Raw genomic sequence first — 27,235 nt, 5'->3', positions numbered from 1 at the left:
CAATACTTATCTCTGACAAAGTAGACTTCAAACCTACATTGATCAAATGAGATAAAGAAGGACATTCCATACTAATAAAAGGGGAAATAGACCAAAAGGAAATAATAATCATCAATCTGTACGCACCCAATGTCAACGCACCCAATTTCATCAAACATACCCTGAAAGACCTAAAAGCATATGTAAACACCAACACAGTGGTTGTGGGAGACTTTAACACTCCATTATCATCAATAGATAGTTCATCCAAACAAAAAATCAATAAAGAAATCCAAGATGTAAAATATGCAATAGATCAAGTGGACCTAGTAGATGTCTACAGAACATTTCATCCAACCTCTACACAATATACATTCTTCTCAGAAGCCCATGGAACCTTCTCCAAAATAGATCATATCCTAGGGCACAAAGCAAGCCTCAGCAAATATAAGAAAATAGAAATTATACCGTGCATACTATCTGACCACAATGCAGTAAAAGTAGAACTCAACAACAAAAGTAAAGACAAAAAACATGCAAACAGGTGAAAACTAAATAACTCATTACTTAATGAAGAATGGATCATCGATGCAATAAAAGAGGAAATTAAAAAGTTCCTGGAAGTCAATGAAAATGAAAACACGACCTACCGGAACCTATGGGACACAGCTAAGGCAGTCTTGAGAGGAAAGTTTATAGCCATGAGTGCATATATTAAAAAGATTGAAAGATCCCAAATCAGTGACCTAATGATACATCTCAAACTCCTAGAAAAACAAGAACAAGCAAATCCCAAAACAAATAGAAGGAGAGAAATAATAAAAATAAGAGCTGAAATCAACAAAATAGAAACCAAAAAAAGCCATACAAAGAATTAATGAAACAAAAAGTTGTTTCTTTGAAAAAATAAACAAGATCGATAGACCCCTGGCAAACCTGACTAAAATGAGGAGAGAAAAAACCCAAATTAGTAGAATCAGGAATGCAAAAGGGGAGATAACAACAAACAACCATGGAAGTCCAGGAAATCATCAGAGACTACTTTGAGAACCTATATTCAAATAAACTTGAAAATCTAAAAGAAATGGACAGATTTCTAGATACATATGATCATCTAAAACTGAACCAAGATGAAATTAATCACCTGAATAGACCTATAACACAAAATGAAATTGAAGCAGCAATCAAGAGTCTCCCCAAGAAGAAAAATCCAGGACCTGATGGATTCTCTGCTGAATTCTATCAGACCTTTAAAGAAGAACTGATACCAACCCTCCTTAAACTGTTCCACGAAATAGAAAGGGAAGGAAAACTGCCAAACACATTTTATGAAGCCAGTATTACACTTATCCCAAAACCAGGCAAAGACACCTCCAAAAGGAGAACTATAGGCCAATCTCCTTAATGAACATTGACGCAAAAATCCTCAACAAAATAATGGCAAACCGAATTCAGCAACACATCAAAAAGATTATTCACCACGACCAAGTAGGCTTCATCCCAGGGATGCAGGGGTGGTTCAACATACGAAAATCAATAAACATAATAAACCACATTAACAGAAGCAAAGACAAAAACCACTTGATCATCTCAATAGATGCAGAAAAAGCCTTTGATAAGATCCAACATCATTTCATGATCAAAGCTCTAAGAAAACTAGGAATAGAAGGAAAGTTCCTCAACATTATAAAAGCTATATATGACAAACCTACAGCCAGCATTATACTTAACGGAGAAAAACTGAAACCATTCCCTCTAAAATCAGGAACCAGACAAGGATGCCCACTATCTCTACTCCTATTCAACATAGTACTGGAATTCCTAGCCAGAGCAATTAGGCAAGAAGAAGGAATAAAAGGAATACAAATAGGTAAAGAAACTGTCAAAATATCCCTATTTGCAGACGACATGATCCTATACCTTAAAGACCCAAAAAACTCTACTCAGAAGCTTCTAGACATCATCAATAGCTATAGCAAGGTAGCAGGATATAAAATCAACAGAAAAATCATTAGCATTTCTATACACTAACAATGAGCAAATGGAAAAAGAATGTGTGAAAACAATTCCATGTACAATAGCCTCAAACAAAATCAAATACCTAGGTGTAAACCTAACAAAAGATGTGAAAGACCTCTACAAGGAAAACTATACACTTCTGAAGAAAGAGATTGAGGAAGACTATAGAAAGTGGAGAGATCTCCCGTGCTCATGGATTGGTAGAATCAACATAGTAAAAATGTCGATACTCCCCAAAGTAATCTACATGTTTAATGCAATTCCCATCAAAATTCCAATGACATTCATTAAAGAGATTGAAAAATCTACTGTGAAATTTATATGGAAACACAAGAGGCCACGAATAGCCAAGGCAATACTCAGTCAAAAGAACAATGCAGGAGGTATCACAATACCTGACTTCAAACTATATTACAAAGCAATAACAATAAAAACAGCATGGTACTGGCACAAAAACAGACATGAAGACCAGTGGAACAGAATAGAGGATCCAGATATGAAGCCACAGAACTATAAGCAACTTATCTTTGACAAAGGAGCTAAAAATATACGATGGAGAAATAGCAGCCTCTTCAACAAAAACTGCTGGGAAAACTGGTTAGCAGTCTGCAAAAAACTGAAACTAGATCCATGTATATCACCCTATACCAAGATTAACTCAAAATGGATTCAAGGATCTTAATATCAGACCCCAAACTCTTAAATTGATACAAGAAAGAGTAGGAAATACTCTGGAGTTAGTAGGTATAGGTAAGAACTTTCTCAATGAAACCCCAGCAGCACAGCAACTAAGAGATAGCATAGATAAATGGGACCTCATAAAGCTAAAAAGCTTCTGTTCATCAAAAGAAATGGTCTCTAAACTGAAGAGAACACCCACAGAGTGGGAGAAAATATTTGCCAACTATACATTAAAGGACTGATAACCAGAATATACAGGGAACTTAAAAAACTAAATTCTCCCAAAACTAATGAACCAATAAAGAAATGGGCACGTGAACTAAACAGAACTTTCTCAAAAGAAGAAATTCAAATGGCCAGAAAACACATGAAAAAATGCTCACCATCTCTAGCAATAAAGGAAATGCAAATTAAAACCACGCTAAGATTCCACCTCACCCCTGTTAGAATAGCCATCATCCGCAACACCACCAACAACAGGTGTTGGTGAGGATGTGGGGGAAAAGGAACCCTCTTACACCGCTAGTGGGAATGTAAACTAGTACAAGCACTCTGGAAAAAAATTTGGAGGCTACTTAAAAAGCTAAACATTGATCTACCATTTGATCCAGCAATACCACTCTTGGGGATATACCCAAAAGACTGTTACTCCAGAGGCACCTGCACATCCATGTTTATTGCGGCACTATTCACAATAGCCAAGATATGGAAACAGCCAAGATGCCCCAGCACTGACGAATGGATTAAGAAAATGTGGTATCTATACACAATGGAATTTTATGCAGCCATGAAAAAGAACGAAATGTTATCATTCACTGGTAAATGGATGGAATTGGAGAACATCATTCTGAGTGAGGTTAGCCTGGCTCAAAAAACCAAAAATCGTATGTTCTCCCTCATATGTGGACATTAGATCAAGGGCAAACACAACAAGGGGATTGGACTATGAGCACATGATAAAAGCGAGAGCACACAAGGGAGGGGTGAGGATAGGTAAGACACCTAAAAAACTAGCTAGCATTTGTTGCCCTTAACACAGAGAAACTAAAGCAGGTACCTTAAAGCAACTGAGGCCAATAGGAAAAGGGGAACAGGTACTAGAGAAAAGGTTAGATCAAAAAGAATTAACCTAGAAGGTAACACCCACACACAGGAAATCAATGTGAGTCAATGCCCTGTATAGCTATCCTTATCTCAACCAGCAAAACCCCTTGTTCCTTCCTATTATTGTTTATACTCTCTCTACAACAAAATTAGAAATAAGGGCAAAATAGTTTCTGCTGGGTATTGGGGGGGGGAGGGGGAGGGGGCGGAGTGGGTGGTAAGGGAGGGGGTGGGGGCAGGGGGGAGAAATGAACCAAGCCTTGTATGCACATATGAATAATAAAAGGAAAAAAAAGTGAAAAAAAAAGGAAAAAAAAAATCCAATTCTCTAGCTCTGAGGTATGCTTCTGTATAGAACAAAAAAACATCAAGGAGCTTAAAATATTTCTAGGGATGGCCTAAAAGAAAGGAAAATGGTATGTGTTGTAATTCCAAAACATTTACTCTAATTGGAGTTATTACAAAAATTTGGTTCTTCTCTGCGATCCATTTAATATTGTCTTTGCTATTGATTAATAGTGGCTGATTGCTTTATTTAGACCATCATTGGTAAGGGAATTCGGTTCATTTCACAAACCTTTAAAGTAGATGCTTACATATTCAGCTATTTTTCACACAAGTTATTGTTCTGTTGGACTCTAAGTAGAGAGCATATGTATTTCTGGGCCAATGGATTGAAATTGTTTGAGTTAATATGGAATTTATGAATGAAGAAGAGAAGGCTCTATCTCTAAATTTAGAATATTCAAAGTTATTTTAGAAACCAGCTTGAAAGGCTTTCTTTTTTTTATAACCTGAAGAATAGAGAATAAGACTGCATGAATAATTCATATACTCTAGAAATATTAATCAAGTAGTTTAGACAGCGATGTATCTTTTCATTTGGACTAATTGACTGATTTTTTTAAGTTCTTGGCCAACTGTCTGATTTTTTTTCCTGAGTGGTTGTGTTAACTCCCATGGGAGATTTCTAGATTTTGATTAAAATTCCATACCAAATGTCAGTTTGCATTGACTATATCATGAGTAGGCTGGTGCTGGCAGATGAAAAAATGTGCTCCGCCTTCTTGTCACTTTGTGAATGGATTGTGAAGGGCTTGTTAATTTGCTCTTCACTCTACTGGAGCAGATACTCAACAAATATCTGCTATGTCGCAATACCGTCTTATTTGCATAATGAGAAGAATGGCTTGGGGGTGGGTTGTTTGGGAAATAGGATAATAAGGAACATTAAAAATAGAAGTACTTGGCCTTGTTTGCTTTTATTCCTGGTATCTTTAGAAACAGTCTTGACTGTGATGCTTTCCAGCCAAGTCCTTTGTTGGAAAGGGTGATGAAAGGGACTGGAACTCCATCTGCCTGCTGATCTGCCTTGCCTGCACCCTTCCCTGAGCCCTTCTGCATTCCATCCATAAACCTACACTGTCTTGACCCTCAGAGCTTTGTAAAGTGCCAAAGAGTTTTTCTGGCTCTATTCCTTCCAGAGGCAAAAATATGATTCTCTCCTGAATCCCAAAGATAAACTGCCTCACTCCTTTGCCTTCCTTTTTTGTTGTTGCTGTTAAAAGAACATAGTATATGATACATACATTTCTTCCTAAAGTAAGACTACAAACATTTCACTTTGCATTTCCCATTAAGTGAGAGACCTCTAAAGGATACTGACTTGATGCTGAGAAGGAAAGGGTGGGGTGGGGGTGGATGAATTGGGTGAAATACATAAGCCTTTGCCTGAAAAGGCACTGTACAATGCTTAGTGTTAGATTTATGGAATGGTTCCTCTCCCAGTGTTGTCCCTGCTTTGTACAATTTGGTGCTTTGTTGCTATCGAAACAGCCTTACTTTCTAAGCCTTTGTGATTGTGCGGGGGGAGGAGGCGGTGGCGAGCAGGGGTGATAGTAGTACTGAATGACACAGCTTTGCCAGATGACATGTAGCGGACCTCCGCATCAGCCAGGAGGAATTAAGCTTTGTCACTCCCCACTGGGACTACCTTTCTCCTGGTATGTGCGCAAGGAATTCATATGCTGCTGCCTGCCGCTGCAGCCACCAGAGCACAGCCCAGAGATACTTTGCCAGAGAAAGCATTGAGCAAGAATGATAGCTGTCTCTTTTAAATGCCGCTGTCAAATTCTGAGGCGACTTACTAAAGGTATCGTGCTTTCCTTGTTATTCACTCAGCGAGTCTGTTACAGCATCCTATAAACACAGTTTAGTGCTTTTTACTTTCAAATATGACTGCCTTTACGATTTATTGTCAGGCAACAAAGAACTCAGAGAAATATGTATAGATATATATATGTACAGGTAGACTCAGCTTTGCTTTCTGTCCCTATATCCTGGCTGTATGCATGCTGAAATCCTGGAACCGGCTTATGTGATTTTTTTTTTTTTTAATGACTTCATTCCTTGCTGAAAAGCTAATGTGTTTGGGTCCGGTGCTGAAGTTATTATGGGAAACCGTCATTTTGCATGCTGGTAACTGGTCAAGAGGAGTCAAGTGTGCCTTACTGTCCGTTCTATGATACATGTACTGAATGCATCTGGCAGCTCCAGGACTTGCACAGCTGATGAATCCACAAAATAATTGTTTATTCTATTAACTTCCAACATCTCTTGAGCTTTTTCCCAGGACAGCTTTAATTTTCTTATGTGTTAGAATTGCATGTTTAAAAAAATGTAGATAATTCAAAATGCTTTGGTCCTGTGTGATACTTGAAGTTTATTTGAAAGTAAAAATCATTGCTTTGTATCTTAACATCAAGAATTATTGGTTTGAGACAGTTTCTCTTAGAACTCTAAAATATTAATTAAATCTCTGTAATATTTAAAATATGTTTCTTTGAAACCACTCCAGCTATACCATCTTGTCTACTTTGTGTGCATTCTATTGCAAAGTTAGAGAATGCCTGCTTTAAGAACCCTCTCATGAACAGAGAGACATTCAAGTTCCTCTTGCCTTACTTCCTTTAGATAGTCTTCATTAAAGAAAATTTATTGTTATAAAAGAAACTTCACTTGGAATAAAAGTATATAACTGCAACTGCCTTTCTTTTTTAGCCAGTAACAGAGCACTGTCAAGTAATTAATGGATGTAATTATGTTCTGGAAGCTCTGAACCTATAAATATGTTAATGGATGCTATTTCTATCAGTTTAGCTTGACATATCAGAGCCCTTTGATCACCAACAGTGCAGCTAAAAATGCAATTAATATTTTATTTGGCAGAAGAATGAGCACAAAGCAAATAGTGAGAAATAGATATGGAGTCAATAACAGGAAAGAGAATAAATACTCTAGAACAACTTACAGAATGCATTTGCAAGTTGTGTTGATGGCAAAGTGAATCTTTTAAAAGGTACTTTGGGGGAAATGCAGGAAAGACTGTCCATTTTAAATTAGGCTGTTAGCATGGGGCTGTAAATTCGGTTTTGACTTTATCCTATGTGTTCATACAAATGTATAATTTCTGTTTATAAACTTCAATTTCAGATACTCTCCTTTATGGCTTTGGCTAAGACTTTTAAAGACAGGTCTCTTATTCTAAAAAAACATTCTTTTCTTAGCTGACTTTAGCATTTATTTATCTTGATGAGAAGTTGGTAGTCATCTTACATTATAATCATGAAACAATCAACATTTTCCATTCATGTGTTATCAGAAAATTTTTATAAATTCTACATTCTTGGAAGAGGGTGAACCTAAATGATTTTTAACTCTTATAAATATTTTTAACTTTTTCCAATTTTCTGAGTCTTATGGATGCATTCACCTCCTGCATTGAAAGCAAATTTAAATGTTCATTGAGTTACTTGCTGAAAGTTTAAATAATTGAGAAAATTATTAATATTTTCTTCATATTGGCTACTTCATATTTTCCCAAAAATCTTTGTATCTTTTGTATTTGATATTTAGTTTAAAACTGCCAATTCATAATTAAAGTAAAATCTCTGTGTGGAGTTGTGCTCTTCTTTGTGTTTGATCAGATGTTCAGATATTTACTGAGTACGATAATGCCTTACTCTGCCATTCACATACAGTCTTGTCCACGTTAAAGTCCTACAAATGCTACTCATTGTTCCAAGTGAACCTACTGAGTTCTAGAACCCCATCCATGCTCTTAGAGGTGTTTGCTTAAACTATGATAATTAAACCAAGAAATGTATGTAATTACATCCTTAAATTCTCCTTTGGTATTTTGGTATGGGGATAGATACATACTTGAATAAAGTTTCTTTCTTGTCCCATTCTCCCCACCCACACAACTCCCACACCCTCACACTCAACCCTGAAATGCATGTATCTCTTTATCCTCATTGAGGGCTGCACCTGACGCTCACTCTTCCAGATGTTTAGCACAGTGCCCTGCACAGGGGAGGCACTTAGAAACTGTCTGTTAAAATGGCTTAGGTTTGTCTAGTTAAAAGTAGCAGTACATTTGAATTTTCTGGCAGCTCTCAGGACATGCTTCAAGAGCTCTATTAGACCCCTTGTGGCCAAAGACTTACCTAGATCTTAAGGGAAAAGTTGCCTCCTATCTCTGAAACTGCTTTGCTATCTGTGGCTGATGTTACCAATAAGACAAAGTAGTAGGGCAACTGCAATATCTTTTACATTCTCTTAAGGAAAACATGATGCAATTAAAGGGAAATTATTTTCTTACAAACTTACGTTCTTAGTATTTATTTTTATGTTCTTTATATTTCCATCTGTTGCCCATTTACCAAATATCTGTTCAGTACCTACCACGTGCCAGGCACTAACATTTTTACACTAGAATCCTAGGATGGGATGTTTTATAGATGTGGCAAGCATTTTTTATTTAAGATATTGTTGAATAATAAATTTTTCTGTATTTGAGGTATAATTTTAAAAGATCAATATATGTATTTTCTACACAAATCTTGGATCACACCATCATAGATGCATGATCCACCATACATATTTCAAGTGAATTTAGCACTTCTCAGACTTGGGAACTGAATCTTTCTTATTAAGCCTTCAAGAAACTGTTTTTATTTTATTTATTTATTTAAAATTTTTTTGCCTTTTCATGTTCCTACAAATGTACAACATCAAGAAGAAAATAACTTTCACTCCAAACACCTGTCCTTGCCATTATCACAGGAACCACAAGTCACTAAAGAATCAACCACTGTCAGAACTGTTCTTTTGCACCTAATATTGAAACTCCATCTTCTCTCACTGCTCTTCCCCCCTCCTCCCAGAATGAGACTTGTCTACTGAATACCTAACCTTAAAGCCAAATCCCAAAGTACTGTTTTCTCAGCTTTCAAGCCACATCTAATAAAGGAATTTTCTTGAGCTGGTCAAGCTCAGCTTCTTGGTGCCTAACATCATAACTTCTTACCCCTTGGCCTGCTTGCTCAGCTAGGGGATACAGTACCTCAGAAGTGGGTGTGTACTCAGAAAAGATTCAATTATCATGCCTCCTACAGGCTTTGTTCTCTTTTACTTGCCATGATTTTGTTATTACTTTTCCTTCAGTCAGGTTGACCTCATATCCAAAGAATCCTTTCAGTTGTGATGACTGGCTACTTCTTTCTTAGGCGCTACTGTTTTTAGTTCAGAGCTCTAAACTTTCATGCTCCACTGGCCATGGCATTTCCCATTCACATGCTTTACTCTGCCAATGTCAACATAAGCCAATTAATATTTGCTGACATTCCACAGGGAACATGGTCCTGGTCACCTTTTAATTTTTGTTGCCATCCACTGCATGTCCCTTTCATCTCCCTACTGGCTCAAAACTCATGTCTAAAACCTCTGCCTTCATGTTTGTATATATTTAGGGTTTTTTGTTTTGGTTTGGTTTTGCCATAACAGCTCCTCTCAGTGTCAGTTAATTTTCTATTTGCCTTCATTTCCCAAACTGGCAGTAGTCCTGTTGACCTTCATCACAATAGGACATCTGAATGAAACATTCATGGCTGGCATCCACCTGCTCCCTGCTGTGTATTCTACTTTCTTCCTCCATCTTCTTTCTCCTCCTACCCTAAATATCCTTTTCTTCTGTAGGGATATTGTTTTAACCACTGGCACTGAGCAAAATTAAAAAGGCTGTGAATTGTGATCACACCCACATTCTTTTCCTTTTCTGTCTTTGCTCCTAACAGCTGTCCCAATCGTGAAATCATCCCCTTGAAAGGGAAGATCAGACATTAATGTAGGATTTTTCTCCAGGGAGAACTGAAACTCAACCACCTTAGACAGCCAGCAATCTTATTCTTAATTCTCTCCAACAAGACCAGTCTCACAGCATGCCTGGTTATCTTTCAAAGGATTATTCAAGTGACTTCTGAGTCCCTGTAAGCTCTGAGGTTCTTTAACATTCATCCAGTGTTTACAAAGTCTCCTCTTTGGAAGTTCATTTTCTATGTGTAGTCTCAAACAATTGTAATAATGGATTTATTTTTTTTGTCTTAATGGAAGAGGAGAATATTTCTTATATCTTCCTGTCTGCAAAATCTTTTAATCTAAGCAACTCTGAATCAGTCCTTTAGTTCAGTATCATTGTTCTGAACCTGATTGCTCCTTTTTTGATAGCTTCAAATTTTCTGTTCTGGTCCCTCTGCACTTTCCCATCTGTCTGGGTCTAGTCTCATGGCTCCTTCAGCAATCACCTCTAATGGTCCCTCATCCACTCCGTGATATGATTCAGAATTGATTATCATCTGGGTTGAGAATGGTCTCTCTCTGCTGGATCTCATTTCTTCTGTTTCCCTGTCCCCATCCCTTTAGCTAACCCTTGCTGGCCTCCTCTCTCAGATCCTGCCATCTGGAACAGCTTGACTATATCTCTCTACCTCATTAACTCTCCATTCCCTTTCAAATTTTACCTGAAAACATATCCTTTCTCCTTTACCTCTACCCTTAATTTCATACCATCAAAGCTAGTTTATTTAACTGATTTATCGTTCTAGCCTATAAACTTTTACAAATCATATGTACTTAAAAGATGCTTCATGAAAATACAGTTGTCTTATTTTAGAGCTTGATCTCTCATGGGAGCATGGGGCACATTTCTCTCACAAATAGAGAGACCTCCACTTGAATGGGAGAATTCTGAAACAGGATCCCCAGCAAATGCTGCTGTTCTAGCTCAAGTGCTGGGGATGGAGTTGGCTGTGTGTGGTAGATTTCTTATTGTGCTCTATACCAGTACTTTTAGGGGGTTTATATTGAATATTGGCTTGGACCTCTTTATACCGTGATTGTCCACGTAACATTGGTTAGGCTTATCGTAGGCATGTATCTATTTCCCTTCCATCTACTGAATAGGAATTGCACGCTAGAAATGCTTTACCTCTTTCCAGGAGGTACCTGTCCCTCAGATGGAATGTTTGGCTATATTTCATAAATACCCTCATGAGAACAAAGAGTTCAAGTCCTTCTGATGTGATTGTGGTTGAGCAGTGAAGAAAAAGCTGGTTCATTACAAGGAAAAGAAAGGCCACTTTAGGACAGGTATTGTAATTTATTAACTTGAATACTTTGGATAAATGTTTAGGAGGAAGAATAAAAATAATGATAGCTCACATTTATTGAACACTTAACTATGTGCCAGGCACTATTCTACCCACTTTACATGTATTAACTCATTTAGTACTCGCAGCAATGCCATTATTATTTATATCTTACACATGAAAAAAGCAGTAGCTCAAATAAGATAAAGGGTATTTCTAAGGCTGCAAGATTTGGAGAAGTGGAGCTAAGACCCAACATTTCATTTTGCCACCACTTTTATTTGCGAGGAGAAAGGAAGGGAAGAAATCAAGCAGGGCAATGCTTCATGAATCCTTTAGCATTCTGTAATACATATGAAGTCTATGTATCAGAGGCTTGGATGGGAAATGTGTGATCCTACCTCAGCCCTCCCAGTTTTACATATGGCAAAAACAAAGCAAAACAAAACAACAAAATTCACTCATCCTCCTCACTGAATCTCAGTCTTTTTATCTGGAGATTAAAAATTATATGTGAAAATTATTTTCTATGACTTTATACACATATTAACTTAACCAAAATTATTTAACTTTCTATTGCCATTGATTTATTTGAAATATTTATTTTAGTAAATTCTCTCTATTCTGACAGAAATAAATATTTTGATAATTTTCCACCATTTGAAGGTGGGCAAAATCTATGCTTTCTTATGGAAAAATGACATTCTGAAAATTTCCAGGATTAAAAGGAGAGCGTTCAATGGATTCCATCTATTTTTCTTCTTTCTCTCTTTTATTAAATCTCTTAGCTGTTTTTCCCATATGCAGAAGAATTATATGTTCAACTTGAAATTAATATTATATACTTTATTAAATCTACAGAAGAAAATAAGGTTTACTAAATTGCTTCATAATTATGCAAATAATTACTTTATGTTAAAGTTTAGTATCATATGTATCCCAAAGGAAACCCATACCCTTAGATGTTTATTATATGTAGCTTCTTTAGGAAAGGGTGTGGGATGGTGAATGTGGTAGAAATGTTATGTAGTCATGTAGGAAAATGGAAAAATGAGACCTGTTGACACTATTCCAGGAATGGGAGAGGGGAGAAGAAGAATAATGGAGGGGGTGAATTTAGCTAAGATATATTGTAAGGACTTTTGTAAATGTCACAATTTACCCACAGCACAACAATAATATGATAATAAAAAAATTTTTAAAAGAATATCATTTTACCTTTCAAATGCAAAGAGAAACTTTGACCTTGCCTTTATAAAAAACCAATATAAACAAAATGGTTTCAGATACCTGGGTCAATGATGGCTACTTAAATTTAAGGAAAGTTTCTTGGGCTATTTAGAAAATGGGGAAATGGTTCATTTTTGGGTGTGTGTGGCACTGGAGTTTGAACTCAAGGCCTATTTGCCTGGGGCTGGCTTCAAACCATGATACTCCTCATCTCTGCCTACTGGATAGCTAGGAATGAGCCACCCCTGCCTAGCAGGGAAATAGTTCTTATTAATGATTCAAACTAGATTATTAACTAGCTGAGTCTAGAAGAATAAAATAAGTAAATTTGGACCCCATTTTTTTTTTTTAGTTTCAAAATTTAATCACAACAATAGTTAACAATGCTTTGCATTTTTCATCTTGATGTAAAAGTCAATGACAAACACCCCAACCTTACAGTAGGTGTTAAAAAAATCTCTAAGAAAATATGAGCTTTGACATATAGTGATACATAGGCCAAAGCACTGCCCTTACCCTGGTGTGATTTTTAATTGAGCTCTATAGTAATGATACACAAGTTTTACTCTTTTTTTTTTTTCATTTTTCTTTTATTATTCATATGTGCATACAAGGCTTGGTTCATTTCTCCCCCCTGCCCCCACCCCCTCCCTTACCACCCACTCCACCCCCTCTCTCTCCCCCCCCTCAATACCCAGCAGAAACTATTTTGCCCTTATCTCTAATTTTGTTGTAGAGAGAGTATAAGCAATAATAGGAAGGAACAAGGGGTTTTGCTGGTTGAGATAAGGATATGGACCCCATTTTTAAAACAAAAATGAATTTGAAGAAAAGGTAAAAATGTCACTGAAGTTAGGTTAATAATATTATAACAGAAACCAATGAAGGGAAACAAATTCATTTATAATTTATTCCATGTCCCCTGCCCCATGTGTGTGTGGAAGGATCAAATCCATGTACTTTTTAATAAGAGTCGGAATTGTAGTATATATGTTATATGTTTGTTTGCCATACATTTTCTTCCTGATAGTCTAGCAGTTTGTACATGTTAGCACACACTTGTTTTAGGATGATGATACTATCTCTGCAGTATTCCATTACATGGGTTATCAAACTTTTTATCACTTTAATTTTCAGATTCTCACTCTAATAAAATGTCAGTGCTGAACATCTTTAAACAATTTCTTTTATGTTTTATTATCTTTGTGTATTTTCATGCTTAAGTTTCCTGATACATATTTTCTGAGAGAAGTCTTTAGGAAACATATCTCACACATTTTGCAAAAGGCTTTTTTTTTTAAGCAACATTGTTTGCTAATAGAAAATCCATGAGAGAAGCAGTGTTTGAATATCATAATATCGGACTGGAGGTGTGGCTCAAGTGGTGGAGTTCCTGCTTTGCAAGCATGAAACGCAGAGTTCAAACCCCGGTCCCACCAAAAAAAACCCAAAAGTCCCATCCACCTCATAGATACACAGATATATACAAAAGGACAGAAGGAAGGAAGGGAGAGAAGAAAGAAGGGAGAGAGGAAGGAATGCATATGCAAGGCTCTGAGGACAGCACCCCTCCCCGGAAGTGAAAGTTGGACTGCTGATGGGCAGAGACCTGCATGGGGGTGAGGGGATGGAGGAGGGAGCCATAGGCAATAGGGGAGGCTATTATAGGATGGTAGAGGCATGACCATGTTTTTTAGAGGAAAGAACCAGTTGGAGAGGCAAAACTTCAAGATGCAAACTACAGAAGGGATGACTTCTAGAACAAGACAGGTCAGAGAAAGTGTGAGACAAAGATGCAGATGAAGCCAACTGAGGCTTCCTTCTTTCCTTTTGTATACTTTACATAGCATTTATCTACACTATATTATATTTTTATTACATGCCTCATCTCTCCAGTCTATAAATTCCGAGATAACAGATACGGTTTTGTAAATCTTTATTTAGTTTTGTCTTAGACAGGGCTATTCTGCTGAAGCTGTTCTCTCAAAGGTCCACAGTAACCCACATACAGAGCCAAATGGCTGTTTCTTGCCTCTCTTTCTTTCCCACTCTCACTTTGGTTTTTGGATATTATGATATTCATAAGTATATATCTGTGTATCTATGAGGTGGATGGGACTTTTGGGTTTTTTTTGGTGGGACCGGGGTTTGAACTCTGCGTTTCATGACACATGAGGACGTAAGCTGCAGGGATCGTCTCAGGATCTTGAGCATCCTCTAATACAGGATAATTCCCAATTTCTGTTATAACTAGGGGGGTGTTCCTTTCCCTCCTTTTTTCCCTCCTTCTCACAAAGTCTGCTCAGGGCTGTCTGGAAGGTCCTGGCAGGAGGCCAGGAGCAGCACCAGGGAGCTGGAGGCTGAAGGACAAACTATTGTTAAATTCTGCATGACACAATTCCCAATTGAATTCAGTGTGAGGAATAGTTAGGACCCCACAGAGTTCCTGATTGAATTGAGTCTTTCCTAGCATATCAAGCTAGGTGACTTCATACAGATCAAAAATGGATTTCATTTATTTCCTTTGTTTACTACATGGTTTGTTGGCAAATTTGGTCCATAAACTGTGAAGATTCAGATATAAAGTCTCAGAATCCAGACGGTTTCCAAGAGTGATTAATTCCTAATTATATTTTACATACATGCTATTTATTTAGTTTGTTTTAAATGCATGCTTTACAAATGTTAAAACCTTTATATGGGTTAGTGATGCAAACTCACTAACCACAAACCTTTGCTTGAGTTACCCCCTGAAATATCAGCATAAAAGTAAAAAAAGCAGATCTAAAATGGGAGAAAAGGATACCAAGAGACCAGAGATTTCGGGAAGATGAAAAGTGGGTAAACAAAAGCAAACATTATGACTCAGAGAAAATACAAGACAAGTGAAGGGGAGAGTTGCACTTCTCACAATGGAACCAGAGGCAAACTGCAAACTCGTGTGGTTTGGAGAAAACAGGTATCTGGTGGCAGCAGAGAACAGGTTTATTTTTGAAGGAAGGAGCAGGGAGGAAAGTTAAACACCAACCCCCCATCATCCTGCATTATACTATTATCCCCTGATGGAAACTAGAAAGCCAGTCTTTGAAGAAATTCATGAAAATGCAAGGATGAAGAGGTCCAGAGGAAAACCCTCCCCATTTTGGCAGTTGGTGAGAAATAGGTGAGTCTACCTACCATCTGCTTACCTTACCAGATTAAAAGGGCTCTTTGAACCCTACCTAAAATGACTGAAGAAAGACCTATTGTCTTGAGATTCTGGGACATTAAAAAAGGAAAGAAGCTGCTCAAGAAAAATAAAAATAGGTTTCCCACAAAGGAATTAGAATCAACTTGATCCTAGATCCTGGAAATACGTTTTTGATGCTTTCAAAGTTCTATGAAATTTTTGAAACTTTGAACTATTGATTAAGAGTGAGCCTAAATACATTTTGGCTAAAAATGCAATGATTCAGAAACTTAATATCCAATGCATATTTCCAGAGGAAAAAACTACTAGAGATATACCGATTCCAAATATATGGAATCCAGGAAAGAGAAAAGTATGAAGAAGCAGTGGCTCTAATTTAGAAATGCAGTTGAATGACATCCTAGAGAGCTATGTATAGTAGAGAGCAGTTAGTGCAAATTAGAATATATCATCAGCACTTTGCTGCATTTGGCTAAGATCAAGTGTAGGACATTTCACCAGAGTCAGAGGACCCAATAAAGAACATCTCCTAATCAACATGCACCTTTTATAACAATTAATGAGTGGATAATTCTTATTTTATATAATATTACTAATGTATAATATCACATTATAATTAATGGATAAAATTAATGATGAAATACCAGTATAATTGTTCTTTTGTGAATAAAAAAAAAGAAGGGCAACTAAAAATCATAAGGAGTGTAAAAGCTGGCAAAAAAAATAAAATTCCAAATATGAAGCAATATGACTTGTGTCATGTTTTTAAATAGCAAATGAATTTGACCTTTATACTTGGAAAATTCTCCATTGAAGAGCACAGATTTAGTAACATAGAATTGCAATGTCTGTTTTAGGAATTCTATCATAATTTTTGATTTTGCATTGAATAGTATGTATATAATTATGCTTTTGTAATCACTGGGTTTTGGTCTATACAGAGAAAGCACAAAACTCAATTATAATTGGAAAGAAAATATAAATGGTACGGACTTTTATAAACTAAATAATATTATACATCAGGTATAATTACATATCTGATAAGCTTAGAGGTCTATGGAGAAAGGACAAATGGAGGGATTTATGTGTAAGGATTGGTAATTTCCTTAATTTATGTAGATTAATTGTAAAGTACTATGTAAATTTGGCTTACTAAAAGGAAACCACAATAAAAAAGACTGCAGTATGAAAAGCTGGCCTGAATATGGAGCAATTAGAACTTTCCTATGGTAATGTAATTTGGTGCTTCCAGTTTTGGAAGCCTGTTTGGTTATATCTACTGAGCACAACATGTACATAACATATGACCCAGCAGTTCTGCTCTCAGTTTTATACCCCAAAATGTGTAATATAGGACTCAGAAGAGTTTGTGTACAAGAATGATCCTAGCAGCATGATTGATACTAGTCCAAGACTAGAAACAACCCAAATATCCCTTACCAGTAGAATCCATAGGCAAGTAGATTGAAGTATTTAATGACATATAGTATGGATTTAAAAAGAAAGCACTACGGCTATAAGCAGCAAAAGTGGTGAGTCACAGCACAATATCAAGTTGATCATACACAAAAATGAAGGGCTTAATTTCCTATAAAATTAAAAAACATTAAAACTAATTATGAGAATGAAATTCAGGATAGTCTTCAATTCAGGGAGGAGACAGGAATGAGACAGAGGATGCTGGTATGGTTTCCTGACCTGAGTTGTGATTACCAAACAGGGGTATGCTCACCTTGTGAACTCTGATACTTGTTCACTTTTGGTTGATGTACTTTTTCATATATATGCTATACTTGAATAAAAAGCTTATTATTGTTTAATTTTTTATAAAAATAACATATAGAAGAATTCATAACTGGCAGGATAGAGTGGAGTGGTGAGACAAATTCTTCTTTCACAGACCATTGACAAGTATCGTTTAAATTGGATAAGTAAAGAAAGGTAAGATTTATGTTAGTGTTATTTGAACTTTGGAAACTAGAACAGTGAAAATATTTTTCTGTATTGAGGGATGGGAATGAGGGGGAGAAAGAATGGAAGAAAGCTTTTTATCTTTTTTTATACCATTAACAATCAAAAGAAAAAAGCAAAATAATTTAAAGTAATATTAATATTAGTATTAGCAATTGTTACCATTTTATTTTATGCATGCCTTTATTGAGATACTCAATTGGATATTCAATTTTATTTATCTCGATTAAATCTTTACACTCCATATTCTTCACCACATTTATTAAGATGAAACTTATTAATCCAGTTATAATGACAAGGAAGCAAAACAAGATACCCAATTATAATACAAAAGATATAAAACATTATTTAAGAAGAAAATTGTCAGCAACCCAGAATATGTTTGTCATTATATTAAAGCACATTTACATTTGAACTTGCTAGTACCCAAGTATGTGGGAGAGGATGCATTTACTCTCTTTATAAATCTCATTGACCATTGAAAATCTTGGAGCGATGATCAGTGCCTGACAATAAATTCTAGAAGGAACACAAACTATAAATGTTTATTTAATATATATCCGATAGTGTAATTATGGTATGGCAAAAGATAGTAGTTACCGTTTTAAACATTTTCTCTGTTGACTCACTGTGAAAGCAAAGGGAATGATATTATATCATTAATGCACGGAAGTAATTTCTTCGGGAAATGCAGATAGTAGTCTGGGCATATTGATTTCTGGAACTCTGCCCCAGCCTCAAGAACAGAGATTGGGAAATAAATCTTGCTAGATATTAATAGTTCCTCCATCAAAAATGGGCTCAAGTTAAACCACTTGAAAAAAAATGCCACAAATTATAATCTTACCTTGTAGGTTCAAACTGTAGTAACATATTGAAGACCCTTAGAAATCCAGTAGGAAATAAAGCTAGTTAATTTTGCTTGACCCAGTATTTTCCTAATTTTTTTGGTGGTTTGGCCTTTTTTCAAGTAACAAACACTGCAGAATCCAGATTTGGGAAAATGTTAGTTTACTTCAATGCAAGTTGTACCATAGGAGCAGAGAAATAAGAGTCATTAGTAGTTCCTTAGATAATTGCCTTCACCTGGTTGTCATTTCAAATGTGCTCTTGGAAAGTGCTGAAATGTGGGAAATTCTCCGTTGAGTTTTGAGAATTGCCTCTAATGTGAGTATTCTCTAGTATTGTTTATACATTTAGACCCATATGCTTTGGCGTTGAGATGGTAGAAGGCAGTTTACACTCTTTTAACAAAATGTAGGAGCCTGACAAATTCTTTCCTAAACAGAAAATCCTCCCACTCACTTCCACGTAGAAATAAACATCAGGTATGTTTGCAGTTAGATTAACCTCCTCCCTGACCTCCTCTCACCTCCAAAGTGCAAATCTGTCTGTGTTTCAAATCTATCAGATCATGTCAAGTCTGTTCCGTCAAATCATTCAGTTCTTTGTCATGAAGCACAATAGAGATGATTTTAATTTATAACATTTAAAGGAAGCTATCACTACCTGGCCACCCAGATGATGAACGAGGCAGATAGCTCTCATATACTGCCTAGTTTTGAATACAGTTTCTTCTTGAGGAGCCTAGCAAATTTAAGTTCTCTTTATGCCCTCCTCAGTATATCTGACTAAGGAAACTGTAGGGTGGAGGGAAGGGGTTCGGGTTTCTATTTATATGTTAGAGAATGTTTACCAGATATAAACATTTTAAAATTAGTAGGTCTTATATGGAGTTCTTTAGGGCAATAATTAGTCAATATGTCCTGATAATAAAACAGTGGCTTTGAAAATGATAGTCATCTTTCAATTTGATAGAGCCTGTGGGTATAATTCCAGTTGATCTCAAAACACTATCAAGTTGTCTTGATAAAGGTTAGCAAGAAACAGGATGCTATAACATTTAGAATTAGAATTTGATGTGTCAAACAAGCATTCTTATCCTCACTAGTTCTGACAGTAGTATTATGGCACACCCTTTGAAAAAGCATTAATAGCCTGGGCTTTAATCCAAGATTGTACAGCTTGACTCATAGATAGTTCCTGTTTGTGGAATCAAAGGCAAAAAAAGATCAATGAACACAACAAGTCTACCCTAATCTCAGTGTGATAAAGGAATGGTAGAGCTGTAATCAGCAGAGGCTCCTTAATGCAAGATATTGGACTGAGTGACTCAGGCTTAACACTGTTTTGTTTTTATGAAGAAAGGTGGGATAGAAACTCAACAATTCTGATAGGAAGAGAAATTTTATGAGACCTTTTTCAACATTTAATTAAGTAACAGGATTTTTAAGGTGGTTATCTTACCAAATCATAGGAAGAGGCAGACCTGTAAACCACAAAGTATGGAAAAAGCATCATGAAATAATTGACCCAATCATCTGAAGACATTTGTGCTTCTAAGCATCTTCCTGGAGAAGTTTTAGCAATGCATAAGAATCATGACACCTAAGCTAAATTATTTTATATTGGCAGAAATTTTATTAGAACCCGTTTCCCCATGCAAAGGAAGGTGATAAGCTGAAAGGATTTGAAGCTAAACAGCCTTGCCTGACCTCTTCCATACTGTACAGACTTTGGGGTGCCTGGGGAGTATTGTGGAGAAGTGGGGAGGGAACCTTGAGAGAAAGAGGGAAAGGAGGAAGCAGGATTCTTGACTATAAGAGACAGTGAAACCATAAGATGCTGTGTTTTAAGTGTGTACTGCTTTCTTAATTTTTCCAAGAATTAAAGACGGCACGCAATTAGCACCATCCTACATGCATAGGAGTATGGATACCATAGAATATTAGGGCTTAATTATCTTACCAAACCTTGGGTGGGAATGGCTGCATTATTACCTATGAGAAAAAGTACAATAAAACAAAAGCACCCTCGCTATGTCTAAACCTTATTTGGCCAAAGTTCTCTCTCCTAACCATTACATGCGGTGAAATCTTGGAATGGTTATATTAAGTACCAACAAATATTTTTGTAAATGAATTACTTATTTTATTAAAATGTCTTAAGAACAAAGATAGGAAGAGAAATAAGTTTAGGACTGTGTAAATAGGACCCTGGCCAATGTGAAGGCTTGGCATGGTTTTTTAGTAATACTTAATGTAAGCATTAATGCTATATGAAGAGTCAGAAACGTTAGTTTGGGAAAAAGAAAATGCACAAGTTATCCTGTCTTTCCCATCACTTTAGTGAAATTGCAGATAATCCTGGGTATAAAATAAAATGTCTAATATTCAAACAAAGGCCCTCTGAAGTTTTAAGAAATATAATACTTAATTTTTCAGGCAGACCTTTCCTTAGTAAACTTGAAGATAGTAGTAGGTATGGATTGTTTTGGTTTATTCCTCATCTCTACTGTTTTGACAGAATCTAATCCTGTCTAACCCAGGTCTTATTTCTACAGGACCTTGCTTTCAGAGCTAGCTTTTAAAATTTTTGAATGGAAGTAGCCCCTTCTTTGGGAACTGAATTCCTAGAAACTTTTCTTGTTTTACTCCTCCAAAAACTTGACTGTTTCTTTGGGAATTCTCCATAAAAATCCTCATCAGGACTCAAATCTCAGGGCAGACATTTAAACTCTGGACAGCTGATAATACACATAGGAAGTGCTTCCTGAAATTTCTCAAGTTGGCTGCAGAAGCTGCTTCCTAGTCTTAAGGAAAATCCTGCTTTCAGATTACCACATAGAAGTCATTTATTCAAATATTATTCCATTTCTACATGTAGCATAGCTGGAAATTTGAGCATATTTCTGATGTTTCTGGGGAAGCCACTATTTTTCACATATATTAAGTATTCATTTTTCTAAAAATTACAATTGTAATTGTCCATTACAATTTCAATATTTATAAATGTTGAGAGTATAACTACATTTTAGAAATATCAGGTGATATATATATATATATGTATATTAAACATACATATATATGTACTTATACATACAACCAATATGTATGTATAATATATATGTGTATGTATAATATATAACATTATAATTTGTATGTTGATACATATCTGTATATATATACAAATGTACACACATGTATACACATAATTTATACAGACACTAACATGCACATGCCATCTTATTGAATGCTGTGCAAAAATACATTTTCTTTTGCCAGACCTAACTAGCCATGTCTCTAATGCACATAGCTCATGTCTTACTCCTCTCATCATCTCCAGCATCTACCATATATAAATACCTAAATAAAATTGAATTTATAATCAAACTACTAACTTAGTCTTCTGGTTACATATCACTCCCCAAACTAGAAACAAGTTAGTAGATGTTGCCATATAAAATAATATGCTGAAAATGGTTTATGAGAAATGTTCATTTGAAATTGCTTTGTAAACTTCTATTTGAATATTAGTGTTATAGTTTCATGAAAGACCAGTACTTGAAATACTATAATTGTACAATATAAGTATGATTTTAGAAATAGGCCCTGGATTAGTGCTAGCCCATTGATAGGAGGTCATTAGTTGTGGAATAAATTCTTAAGTTAAAATATCAATTAGAAGCTAAATCATAGGCTGAATCATTTTTCCTCCTGTCTTTAACAGCATTGATTATCTGGCTGTGATACAGGAATAATTTGATAAATATTTTAGTATTAAATATTGTCATTCATTTGAATATGTGGGCATATCATTATAATAGGAGGTATATGATAATATTGATTATAATATTTAATATGTAGCCACTATTTTAGAATATAAATGTTATTTTACTAGCCAAGTTAAGAGCTGAAGATATATGGAGACAAGTCTAATGAGGATCCGATATTGACTTCTTAGCTTCAAAGATGGCCAAAAGTTCAGTAGAAGAGAATATGAGTGGAAGCTGTTGCATCTTACGCAGTTTAGACACCAACATGAGAGCCAAAAAACAATAGATAACTTAGTTTTTCCCCTCTAGAGAGGCATGAACACTGATTTATTTTAATGGCTTTCTTTGTATACCAAACAGAATCATTTCTAGAAAAGCAGTCCTCTGTTTATTCTGTGTGTTAACTTGAGATTTGTTTGTGGACTTTATACTGTGTAAGACCATTTTTCTGATATAAAAGCAAGGTACAACTTCTTTTTCTTTTCCACTAGAGAGAGTTTACAGGAGAATTGTAAGACAACAATTCACTGAGAGTTAACAGTTATTGAGCCTCTAGTGGGTATGTGGTACAAAACTGAGTCCTTCAAGAAGTATATCTTTTAAATGTTCACGTTGAGAAAACATAGTAGATACACTGTCAGAATGAAAAAGCATTTAAAAGGGAAAAAGAGTTGTTCTATCAGATTGAGTTCAGTGCACACGTACAGTTTAGGTTAAATTAAAATCTATGTAGAAACTGGTGTGCATGTTCTTTTTTAAAAGCCTATAAGATGGAAACAGTATATTACTATTCACATCCTAAAGAATTGTGTCACACTACATCACACGCAGGTGGAAATTTAGCTATTAAATATTCTATTTTGTAGGAAAAGTGGTTTTTAAAATGGAATACACAAGGCAGCTTCATTTATTCTCTTGCAAATGTTTGTTAAGCATGTACTACTATGTGAGAGAAGCTCTGGATGGTGAGGATTTGCAAGAGACCAAGCAGAACGGGCCTTGTCCCTGCATCCATGGAACTTCACTTCTAATGGTAGAGTAAGATGTTAAACAAGTATTCAAATAAGTGCACACTCTCCATATGATGCAAAAAGTTGAATGAGGGTGGGGCGTGCAGAGTGAGGGGGAGGCACTGTTTGAGATAGAATAGTCAGGGACAACCTCTGCTGAAATGATGTTTGAATCAAGAATATCTAGGGGAAGAGGGTTCTATGCTGAGAGAACAGCAGGTTCTCTCAAAAGCCATGAGGCAAGAGTGAGCTTCACATGTAGAGATCACCATGGGGACAATATTGCTGGTGCAAAGTAAGCAAGGCAAGGAGCTCCAGGACTGCTTTTTATATGAGGGATTTTAAGTAGATCACTTACTATATACATTCACATCCCTCTAATGGTCCCAAAGGCATAGAATCCAGAACTACAGCTTTACCTAATACCCTACTCTACTTACAAGTTACTTATTCACATTTACAAGGATATTTTCTAGCTATAAAGAGAGCCTTCAACCCAGACCTACAGTTAACATAGGTTGCATTAAGTTCTCTAAGTAATCTGCTATTTAATAGTAGCAGTAATCTTCTGCATTGTTTGCATTGTTCTTATTGATTTCTTTTGTCTTTAACATGTCTAGGCATTAATGTGTCCATTACATAGATACTCTTCATCTTATATACTGCTTATTAATTATTGAAATAATTGTGTATAATCATGTTAAACTTGAGAAAATTTCCCCTCAGGGGTTTATCAGAACGAAATTACCTCCTTAGGATAAGAGAAGACTACTATATTTCTATAAGAACCAAAATCTAAGTTAAATTCCTAAAATAAATGATTGTTTTAGACATTTAAGAGTAAACTTTATAACCACCTAAATAGAGTCCTTCTTGTTATCTTCAAGACATAGTACTTTGAGTATTGTCTTTCTCTTATTTATCTAGGAAAAGTTCATGCATTTTCATGGCAGTTTGGTATATGCTAGATATGGAGACAAATCTTTAAAATGTAGTGAGAAGGAAGCCCATAGTGGCTGAAATTAAATTATCTAATCAGATAGAAATATTGGATGAAGGATGGGATATCTTTTAGTATCTGCTTCCCCAGTAAGGGTCAGATGTCCATACTTTTAAGCCTAATAAATATTGCTTTCTAATCAAAGATCATTTTTCTCAATAAAGATAATACAACAAACATAAAAGAGACTGTTTCATTTAGGCAGAATATTGGAGTAAAATGAATGGAGAATCATTTTGGGACACAAGGACACCCCACTTAAGAGACATAAAGCCAGCCAGGCCCCACCACATTTTTCTCACTCTCCATCTGTCTGGCTATGAGGATTGGGCATCAAAGCTGCTGCCCTCCATTCCAAAGACAGAAGGTGCTCAACTGCACATGAGGATGCTCCTGAGGTATGGAGGCGATTTGTGAAGGGGTCATAGCATATGCTGATAGCTGCTTCTCATCATCTTCCTCCTTTTAGGACCCTTGCTGGTGATGAATCCTGGAGTGAGAAATTGTCATTTTGGAGAGCTAACTTGCATTATTTGATGACAACAATTTAGTGAGACAAAACTAATCTTTGATTAATTCCTAAAACTGGCAGTGCTGAGAGTGAAAATGAGCTGCTCTCATGTTTTCTTACTTAAATCACAAAATAATGTCATGACTGCTGGAGTCATGACTAGTCTTATGAGGTCAAAGAAAATGTAGATTAGAAGTGTTTCCAGGTTTTTAGAGAGAATATTCTATTGGGATGATAACTGTGTGAGACTAAGTAATTAAAAAGAGAAAATTCCTTTTTTAAAAAAGTTCCTATAAATGTTGCATTCCTATAAGTATTTGAAAAGAAGCAGTTGACATGCAAATTGAAATGCCAGGCTTTAAATACTTATTTGATAAATAATAGGTACCATCTCTATGACTACACACATTGATTGTATATTAAATACTTTAAGATGCAGCCTTCACTTTTGCAAACAAAGAACATTCTCTCCAGTTTTTCATAAAATACACATCCCTCTGGTCCATCTTTTTTCCCTCCTTCTTAAAGACTGGAGTACAATAAAATAATGTCCTACCATAAGAAAAACAAAAGTGAAAACAACAGTTTGTATTGGTCTTGGAATCAGAGCTACAGTGGGAAAGTGGTAGTGACACTGGAAACACAAGGTCTGTTTAGAGGCAATTGCAACTGCTCTCCTTGATTGGTGGCCAGGCTGTAGCACAAGCCAGATATTGTCAGTCTTGAATTTCACAATAAAACCCAAGAAATCTGATTTTTAAATGGGAAATCTCCCTATTTTAAATTGTCTATTCTATGAAAAATATTTGCTATTGATAAACAAAATTTGCTTACAGTTCAAATTTTGCCTGTAGCTGCATTTCCATGCTGTGTTGAATAACCTATAGAAGAAAAAAGTTATGCACTCATTCATTCAATTGTTTGCTACCTGTTTATGGTTCAAATCAATATTCACTTTTCCAAACTTTCACTTGACTGTCAATAAATATACTGACAATTAGATATAATTGTCTTCAAATATTATTTAATCATTAAACTAGCTCTCTGTGTATCAGCATGAATATATATTCAAAACACAATAGTGAGGAAAAACAAAAAAGTTGCAATATATATATGCAACATATATACATACATATGTCTACATGGTGAATACATGTCACTGTACATTTTTCCAAACTCATAGAATGTGCAACGCAAAAATGACCTCTAATGTCCATTGTGGTCTTTGGGTTATGATGGTTTGTCAATGTGGGTTCATTAGTTGTTAGAAATGCACCACTCTGGTGGGGGATATTGATAGTGGAAGAGGTTAGGCTGGGCACCAGAGGCTTACACCTGTAATCCTAACTACTCAGGAGGCAGAGATCGGGACGATCACAGTTTGAAACTAGCCTGGGCATATAGTTCGTGAGACCCTATTTTTGAAAACCCTTCACAAAATTGGCTGCTGGAGTAGCTCAAAGTGTAGACCCTGAGTTCAAACCCCAGGACCACAAAAAAGAAGAAGAAGAGGCTACACATGTTTAGAGGCAGGTATGTATGGGAAATCTCTGTATTCTTATAATTTTACTGTAGACCTAAAAGTGTCCTTGAAAATTCTTTAAAACAAAGCACGTATGCAAAATTAGTTTGCATGAACTTTTGAAGCTCACAGAATTATTCCATATATTATAAATGCATCTGAATGTGGGAAAAGTATAAAAACGTGCACAACTGAAGGTTAGCAATTCCCACATGAGAATTCTGATTGCCTCTGGGTGCAAGAGGTAGAATATGAGATGAAGTAGAGTGGTATCTGCAACATTTTCTTTCTTTAAAAATATCCAGTACAATTTTAACAACATGTAAGCTTTTGTTACATGTCCATGATGAGCACTTAGGTATCTCAGGTTTTTACCACATTTAAAATAAGTAATAAAAATACTGTAAGAATGTAAAAAAAAAAAAAAAAACAACAAAACGGCACGACTAAAGGGAATTATTTCTTTATTCCTAGGAGAATGCCTTTCTCATTTCATCATTGCTTCAGTAGCTCTAGCCTCCCAAACTTAAGATATTTACATCTACCCCACCTTTTTTAAATCCCCAGCGGCTAACCCAGTCTGTTCCTTACGAAGCCTATGTTCAAAACATCTCTTTCCATTCTTATTGTAACATAATGTAGAGACATCATCATGTTACCTCTAAGCCACCTCCCCAAATATCTGAGGACCTCCTTATTCCTCTTCTTCTCCGTCCTGTGCAGTACTCCTGCTTCCTTCATTACAATTCAACTTCTCTTCCTAGCATTTGAACATTATCATGGTTTTTATCCTATCTCGATTTAGAAAGTTGGCATCTCTGTCCCACTATCCCTAACCCCTCTTTTCTCCTCAGCCTTGTGATGACCATCTCCCACAAACCAAGCACCATTGTACTTTTGACTTCCATGATTTTGC

General features: G+C 35.9%; 1 protein-coding gene across 17 annotated transcripts in view; it reads left to right on the top strand.

Annotated features, from left to right (window-relative positions):
* The window catches only part of Grip1 (glutamate receptor interacting protein 1), a 644,165-nt gene that overhangs the window by 376,851 nt on the left and 240,079 nt on the right, over positions 1-27,235 (top strand). The window contains exon 1 of one of the 17 annotated variants that reach the window (XM_074083852.1): positions 5,482-5,935. The exons of 15 other annotated variants lie outside the window; for them this stretch is intronic. In XM_074083852.1, the coding sequence (XP_073939953.1) occupies positions 5,881-5,935 (55 nt within the window). In that variant the 5' untranslated portion in view covers positions 5,482-5,880. Of the gene's footprint in view, positions 1-5,481; positions 5,936-27,235 lie in introns of those variants that run through there. One more of the 17 variants, XM_074083845.1, reaches the window with a different exon arrangement.

Source organism: Castor canadensis, chromosome 8 (genome assembly GCF_047511655.1).
Source record: "Castor canadensis chromosome 8, mCasCan1.hap1v2, whole genome shotgun sequence".
Classification (NCBI taxonomy): Eukaryota; Metazoa; Chordata; class Mammalia; order Rodentia; family Castoridae; genus Castor; species Castor canadensis.
This window is presented reverse-complemented; position numbering and strand designations above follow the sequence as displayed.